At 40.9% G+C, this 8,442-nt stretch overlaps 1 protein-coding gene across 1 annotated transcript; it reads left to right on the top strand.

The window, feature by feature from the left end:
- Window positions 1–5,091: 5,091 nt before the first annotated feature.
- On the top strand, window positions 5,092–7,118 carry LOC125898920 (beta-crystallin A1-like). The gene is made up of 6 exons (XM_049592974.1): window positions 5,092–5,124; window positions 5,529–5,586; window positions 5,694–5,812; window positions 5,929–6,070; window positions 6,169–6,311; window positions 6,474–7,118. Exons 2-6 carry the CDS (start codon window positions 5,548–5,550, stop codon window positions 6,619–6,621), a joined length of 591 nt encoding a protein of 196 aa, XP_049448931.1. The 5' UTR covers window positions 5,092–5,124; window positions 5,529–5,547; the 3' UTR covers window positions 6,622–7,118.
- The last annotated feature ends 1,324 nt before the right edge of the window (window positions 7,119–8,442 follow it).

Genomic DNA, 8,442 nt, shown 5'->3' with positions numbered 1-8,442 from the left:
TCCTGACTCTCAGGAGGTTTTTACCGTGAGCCAAATTATCCACAGAAATCTCTTCCTCTCCAAAATAAACAGACCCTGGGATTTTAACTGGTAAAAACACTGAATAAAGCAGTTTAACATGAAAAAAGTCAGTGTTTTTCTGACAATGCCAATGAAGTGTCTTTTCCTGACCGTTCTGGACTACACACTGGACCTTTAACTAAGAATCTGAGTAGCCTAGTTCTTTCACCCCTGACAACACTAAAGTACCAGCTTACATCTAAATGCAATTGGAATAATGATCCAGTAACACTGAGGAGCCGTTATGTAGAATTTGATACTTGAAGTGTCACATGCATTGTTGTTATACTGTATTCTTGCTACTTTTACTTACTAAGGATTTTAATATTTCTTCCATCACTGCTTGTTTTGTACGTAGACCCCTAAAAATCCACCAAAAACATGTTAAGTCTAAGACCTGCAGTCTCATATATTTCTCTAATTAACTGCATTTTCTTCAGACTTCACATTTACAGCTGTTGTCTCATCCTGGAAACAGTAACTGCTGCATTGTAGAAAAAAATCCCATACAGGCATGTTGGCCCTACAAACAGGCAGCATCAGCTCACTGTAACCCAGTTATGGAAGCCGAGGAGAGACCAGAATGGAAACAACTCTGTGAGGTTTTAATCCTATTCCTGTTTCTCTTTCACTCTCTACTGATGCATGTAAAGTCTTTGCATGACTCACTCAGATCTCAGTCACACATGACTATCCATCACAGCTCTGCAGTGGTGCTGTGTGTGGTGATAACAGTGCCAAACCAACTGTAAGCGCAGTAAGCAGCCACAACAACAACAACAAAGCCCCTAAAGGCACTGAATATTCAGACTGATTTCAGGTCCATGAGCCGTTCATCCGTTTTCAGCTACATCAATGTTCACACGTGGCTCTGCACCGATTGACCCCTGCAAGCTTGAGAGGTCATTAACACAATTTGACACAATTTCTCAAATTAATTATCCTTGTAGACCTGGTAGCTCAGGGTTTATGTGGAGATGTTGCACCCTAGAGGCAGTCAGCATTCACTGCAAAACCTGCTTCTAATATTGACTTTGATTTGTCTTTTTCTGGGTAGCTGACAAGGAATTAAGAATGACTGTTGTCACTATATTGTATCTATTTTGATAGGTGACCCTGACCCAATGTATGCAATTTCACTAAATTAAGACAAGGTTGTTGTTTTAGTCCATATGTTGACCAAAGCTCAGATATTCAGTTTTCAATTTCACAAAAGCCCTGCTCGGAAAAAGCCAATTTAAGGAAAGCTTTTTACAAACATATATAAAGACATATTTGTAAGTTTCAGCTTGTTTCTTTGTAATTTAGTACTAAATTTGTAGGCTTGTGTGGCTGGTTATTGTGTGTGCGTGAGAGAGAGTGACACTGCATGTGCTGCAGTGTGGTCTGTTAAACATGTATAGAAGAAACTGAGGTTTTGTTGTGTGGATGTGTATGTGCACACTGAGAGTCGGCTATACGGTCACTGTGGGCTCTTCACATCGGCCTGCTGAGTTTGCGTGTCCCTTTGTCACGTCTGAGCTGCTGCTGCTATCATCAGCAGAAACACACACGCACGCACACACACACACACACACACACGCACTCATGCATACACTCACAAACATATAGGCATATCCTGTCTCGCAGTGTGATATAAAGAAATCAGCTTTGATCAGGGATGTGCTCACAATAATATATATTTTTTTTGATACTATTTGTTATGTGTCCACATGTATCTCTCTCTCTGTTGTAGAATCAGGGAATCACATGGACACACACACACACACACACACACACACACACACAAACACGCACACAGACAGAGAGTCTGGGCAATGTGCTGATCTCAGTAAGCCATTCCTAAACGTTTATTGTTCAGTGCCGCTAGAGGAGAGAGGACGGTGTACCTACCAGCTGCTCTCTCTGTTTTATTCACTGTGCTTTCCTAATTTAATGACACAATGAGGAACACTGTAAAATACTGTAAAAACACCTTTTGATTCAGATATTTGGAATAAATTAAATAAGTTGTAAAACATGCTTTGAAACGGCTTCAACAAAAGATGCTTGTGTGCTTTGCTTGATGGGAGGAATAGGACGCCATGATGCAGATCAATCGATATAATGAACAGCTCGACTTTGGCTCCCTTTCCTTTTATACAACTACAGTGTTTTCCCTGTGTGATAATAATCCATTCACGCTGCTACCTGAAAGTGAAACTTCCAATTACGGCTCATCAGTCGATGCCAAAGTGCTGCCACTCCTGCCAATGAGGCCTTTCATTCGGTGCCATTGCCCCCTGTTAACCTTCATTGTTGATTTATTCACTTGGACAGGTTTTTCCAAAAATAGCAACAGGTATGTTCATTCACAACTGACATTTAAAAACCACAGTGTCATGTCCTCTGCCAGATGGGTTTGGACTGGCTGGTTTCTGATAAAAGATTGTATCTCCAAGCCTCCATCAGACTCTCATGGTGCCATTTTAGCTTAAAATCTGCTGACTTTTGACAACAACAAACTCGATCTGCTTCCGCCACACCATGGATTGCTGCATTTTTTAATGATCAGCAAAACAGCCTGACTAGATTTCTAACACAGCCAACATCTTCCAATTTCAAATCCTGTGTTAATGTCATTGATCCAGTTGTTCCAGCCCTCGTGAAACTTGGTGTTCAAGTTTCAGGAAATTAGATTATCGCTGAAATGCATTTTCAAATGAGACACGGGGTGGAGACAAATAATTGATCTGAGTCTTGACAAAGAAAAATTAAGATGTCTGATGCACATGCTGCACACGTATTAATGAGCAGGGACTATGGAAGTCAATCAGAGTTGTGGGTGCTGAGCAAAACTCACTCTGCACTATGACATCATACAATAAAAAAACGGACTAAAGAAAACAAAATATTCTGCCACAACTCTGTACTAAACAATAAGGACTGAGGAAAAGTTCAAATATTTTTATTACAAACTGATGATTTGTATAATTCCTGACTGCATCTCGTGTCCAAGTTATTGAGTACCAAGCATGTGATTGGCTGAATACATGGAATTAACCAATAATTTAACTGGCTAGAGATTGATTAGTTTGGTCTCAGAGGTGGGACTTGTTTTGCAAGTAACACGTCTCAAGTTTTTGCATTCAAGTCCCAATTCAAGACTAACAAGTCCCAAGTTTTGAGTCTTAAACATTTTATAATACGCTCCTCACTGAATGTAATGCCATTTCAACAACAGGGTAACAATATATTGAATTTTGAAAAATCATCAAAAAACTTGACTGAAAGTTTTTGTGTCTCTGTTTGTAATTTTCATCCTGCACATTTTGCATACTGTAATTCAGTTTTTGTTGACTGCCGCCTTGTTTTTGAACATGAACAAAATCATCTTTGGTAGACGTTTTCCCAGCTGGCGCTCAGTAACGTAACATTAACTCTTCATGGTACTCTCCTACAACTTAATTAGATGCTGTCGAATGGGTTCAAACAAAGTGGATCATCTGGGAAATTAAGTATCAACTTGCTGAAAATAAATAGTGTAGTGTGGATCAAGAAATGAAGGGAAACTAATTGATTAATGGTACTCAAAATACTTGGAAAAGTACTTTCAAATCAAAAGGCTCAAGTGCAAGTGAAGACATAGGTTGTTGGCGTAAAGGCCCTGACACACTAAACTGACTTCAAAGAACTAGCAGTAATGAAAGCGCGACTGTTGCTTCGCCTCACGTTGTCTGTGTCTTAGTCAAAAAGTTGCACATGAACAAACCACAAAGACTAGAGCCGACGGCCAACCAGCACGCACATTCTGCACCTGCGTGAAAGGAAATGACTCTCCTTACCAGCAGATGGCAGTAGTCTGTAATCATCATTCAAAAAGGGAAACTAGAAGAATGTCTTGATGCTAGTTAGCGCACGAACAACACAATCCAGTGTAGAAACAGCAAGGCATATTCACTGTGTTCCAGTGAACAATAACACAAACCATCAAGCAACCTTTCTGCTGAAGAGCTTAGTGGCTAAAGAAAAATAATCTTACCTTTCGTAACTAGTTTGTTTCAGACTTACTCCCTCTTGACTTTAGCTGTTTGATTACTTTCCTCACTCACGTTTCTTTTCTCGCACACTGAGTTGAACTGCCAATCAGAGTGATTCCATTTATCGACAAACTCTGCCAGTGCCGACGCCAGCGCCAGTGCCAACGCCGATTCAATATGCTGAATCTGCTAAAAAAAAAAAACACAGCAGAGCCGATGAAGGGCCAACAGTGCTGGACGTACTGCAAAGGCTAGGGCAACACATGCTCGACGGCCAAACTTGGACCAACAGCTGACCATCAGCTTGGTGTGTCCGGACCTTTAAAGTCCAAGTTGAGTTTCAAGTCTTTTTTAATTTTGTCAAGTCAAGTCTAAAGTCATCAAATTTGTGACTTGAGTCCAAGTCATGATTTGTGGCTCAAGTCCAAGTCATGTGACCCGAGTCCACACCTCTGCTGTGTATGCCTTTATTTGGACTTTTTGCAGCAAACGTCATGTGAATCTGTTGTAGTGTGAAAATTGGCTTTTGGAGAATTTATCTTTTTATACATTAATATAATGACAAAAGACTGTAAAGAGTTTACAAGTGTCATTTTTTCCATTTAATAAATCACAATATTGCTTGTAAGTGTGTGTAAGTGTAAGTGATTGCTAAAAAAAAACAAGATAGAGTTCAAAATAAATCAGAACAGCAACATAAAGTGCTTTACAACTGAACTGCAGTTTCACTATTTGATAAAAGATCTACACACTGTTGGAAAAGGTTCCCAGCTTACACCCCCAACATATAGATTTACGACAGAGGTAACGCAGTATAGACGCGTACCCTCTTTGTGTTTGCATGAATCACTGTGTGTCTCTGTGTTAACCCCTCTGTGCTCACACAACAAAACAATGGAGTCCAAAGCAAAGTGCTGACATGAGTCCAGGCGTGCCTCCCCCCCCCGGCCCCCGTCGCCTGTGTGTGTATATATACCCCCATACACACCGTCTCTGCAGACCGTTCAGTGGAACCCTGCGCCACACAGTTCACCAGTTTGGGTAGGTCAAACCAGTTAACAATACAAAACAGTTTCCCAATCTATGGACATGATGTAGTAAGGGTCTCTAATGCACTATATTAACTAGAAGCAGGGAGTCTTAATTGGCTGCAGTGAAGGCAAAGTAAGAAGTTTATTACCTTTACTGGAGATATGGGAGCCATTTAAAAACAAATCAAGGAGAGGAAATTGGAGGCTTGAGGTTACAGGCTTATGTTTTAATTGCATGTGAAAAACCTGGGACTTAATTTTGCAATGCAGTAAACAGTAAAGACACAGTTAGAGAAAGCTAAAATGCCACCTGGCACAGCAGACGGGACAAGGAATGGCTGGTTATTTATTATACAGGTTTGTGTTTCTAGTGTTTTCTTCCATCAGCCAGTCTGACTGTCTGTTTCCTCACAGGTAGTACTGAAAAACAAGACAAAATGGCTCAGACAACTCCCATGCCCATGGGCCCCTGGAAGGTAAGCATGATGCACACACTTAACACCACAACAACAAGAGATTCTGATGCATTTGGGCTTACTCAACCCCCATTTATCCTTTTTGTGTTGTCTTCTGTGTTGTACAGATCACCGTGTACGATCAGGAGTACTTCCAGGGCAGGCGTATGGAGTTCACCGCCTGCTGCCAGAACATCATGGAGTGTGGGATGGAGAACATCCGCTCCCTGAAGGTCGAGTGTGGCGCGTACGTACCCAGAGAGCTTTTCCTCACTGCTGATTTACAAACTGAAATGGTGCAACTTATTTTTAAAGATTTTGAAAGTGTGTGCTGATTTTTATATTCTCGCTGTTTGCTTGCAGCTGGGTGGGCTACGAGCACTCCAGCTTCTGCGGCCAGCAGTTTGTCCTGGAGAAGGGAGACTACCCTCGCTTCGAGGCCTACAGTGGCAGCAACTCCTACCGCATTGAGAGGATGATCTCCTTCAGGCCCATCTGCTGTGCTGTAGGTTTAACGAACAACACAGTAACAGCCCTTAGTCCACTTCAGGCTGAGCTTCATCTCAAATTGCGCTAAACCTCCTTTTCTCCCCCTTTGTACAGAACCATAAGGAGTCCCGCATGACCATCTTCGAGATGGAGAACATGACCGGTCGTCAGTTCGAGCTGTGTGATGACTACCCCTCTCTGCAGGCCATGGGCTGGATGAACAACGAGGTTGGATCCATGCACATTCAGAGTGGAGCGTAAGTCCATCATCATAACGTTTAATGTGAAGCTTTACACACCTTCAGCTGATCCTGAGCAACAGCTACATTTAATAATACACAATGTCAGTTTTGGGCTCCTTCGGCTATTCTTAACTGAGTGTGTGCATTTAATAAGTATATTCTTGTATATTCCTTCAGCTTTGTGTGCTACCAGTACCCTGGCTACCGTGGCCACCAGTACATCATGGAGTGTGACTGTCGCGGAGGAGAGTACAAGTGTTACCGTGAGTTTGGCTCTCACTCCCAGACTCCCCAGATTCAGTCCATCAGGAGGATCCAGCACTGAGAAGGGAGCACTTCCATCACACCTCCTTATCTCCTCCTCTTCTTCCTCTCCCTCCTCCTGCACTTCCATCCCTCCTTCTCTTCTTCCTCTCCCCCACCCTTCATCTCCCCGGCTCCGTTGGTCCGGCTAATCAAAGCAGGATCCCGGGCTGGACTTCAGGTGCTTACTGGTGTCAGTTGTTCACAGCACTTTTGCATTTTTTAAAGAAATATCACAAAAGAAAGGAAAGATGTAAGAAAGACAGAGAATAGGAATGACAGAATTGAGAGAAAAAAGCTGAATCAGTGTGACAGAGAGGCCTGAGCTGCCGAGGTTGGCTGCAGAACGGTGAAAACACCTCAGAGTTTTTGCTCTTCTTCATCTCCACCATTGATGGCATCATCATCCTCATCATCGTCATTGTCTTCTACATCAACACGATCACCAGTCTTGCTGTTACTGTGATTTCCATGACTGCCTATGTTCAAGACGATGAATAAAGAGAATGAGCAAAGAAACAGAGAGATTCACAATATGAGTGCCATGTACCTCAATCACATCTGTGTCTTTCTATACTGACACTTTGACACCACTGGGGAGCTTCACACAGCTCAGTTTATAATAATCAACCTGTGAAACATCATCATAATTTATCAGGTGAATACAAACTGCAAAAAGTCAAGGTATGGATGAGAATTAATCTCTTGCAATCCTACTGATCTGTTTTAGGGTTGTCCAGATCCACAAACTTAATCTTAATTAGTTAAGATCTCAAAGTTTCCAAACATACCAAACACATGAAGCTGAATTTTGGGGAAATGTGTATGGAGTGGTGCAGGAAATTTCTGCAATATTTCCAATTGTGCGTTGGATTGTGGCCATAAAAAAACATGGCATCATGGGACTGAATATTTCAGTAAAAATCAAAGACATTAAGGGGTTATATAGACACACAAACTATTGCAGTTGACTGAAAATTGAATCAAGATCAATGTTTATCAGATTTACACAGGCTGCAGATTGCATCATGATTATGCTACCTTCAGATTAGGTCCACCTGCATATGGCTGAAATGCCTTTTTATTGTCTTGTTATTTCACAAGGTAATTCTCTTTGACTTTAGCTAAAAAAAAACTATGATAGACACATAAAGTAAAAATCTCATGCTTACAAGTAGTGGAAAGTAACCAAGTACATTTAATCTAATCTTAATTTTTTACTTCACATCCTGTTACATATAATTCTTCAGAAAGAAATATTGTTCTCTAATTATTTTAAGTATTGCAGTTACTTCACAGATTAAGATTTCATGTTAAAAAAAAGATGAATCTATATAACACAACGATATGTAAACATATTTTATATTATTTTTGTTTGTATCCACAATTTGTTCTTCTTGTTTTCTTATTTTTGCTCTTCTATTACGTAGGAGAAAATTTTACAAGTGGTCGAGGGCACTTTTGCCAAGATAATTAAAAAACAAAACTGAGTTACTTTTACTCTTCTTGAGTATTCTAATCTTAGGCCACTTTCTATTTCTACACCACAACACTTCACAAGATAGTATTGTATTTTTCACTCCCTTACTATAGCGTGACTATCAAGACTCAGTTAGTCACTGGGAGTGGAGCACAGGGATCTGTCTGACACACTGAATCCAAGGAGGAAACATGAAGCCTTTGCTCCAGTTCGAGAGTGTTTATTTAACTCTTTCATGATGAAACATACTTTCAAACATACATTTATGTAGATTGACTTGCAGAACTGGACTATATGATGGTAGAAACTTTAGCGGTGAACAGAAATATCAGCACCCTGCTTCACCCTCGCTCTGTGCCAAAC

This window comes from Epinephelus fuscoguttatus, linkage group LG12 (genome assembly GCF_011397635.1).
Source record: "Epinephelus fuscoguttatus linkage group LG12, E.fuscoguttatus.final_Chr_v1".
Taxonomy (NCBI): domain Eukaryota; kingdom Metazoa; phylum Chordata; class Actinopteri; order Perciformes; family Serranidae; genus Epinephelus; species Epinephelus fuscoguttatus.
Note: the sequence above shows the minus strand (reverse complement) of the source record. Positions and strands in the feature narration are given on the sequence as shown.

Bases quoted from the DNA above. Each gene is read 5' to 3' on its own strand.
- LOC125898920 (XM_049592974.1), top strand. From the start codon at position 5,548: ATGGCTCAGACAACTCCCATGCCCATGGGCCCCTGGAAG. The intron at 5,813-5,928 runs GTACGTACCCAG...GTTTGCTTGCAG, and splicing joins CTGAAGGTCGAGTGTGGCGC to CTGGGTGGGCTACGAGCACT. The intron at 6,071-6,168 runs GTAGGTTTAACG...CCCTTTGTACAG, and splicing joins TCAGGCCCATCTGCTGTGCT to AACCATAAGGAGTCCCGCAT.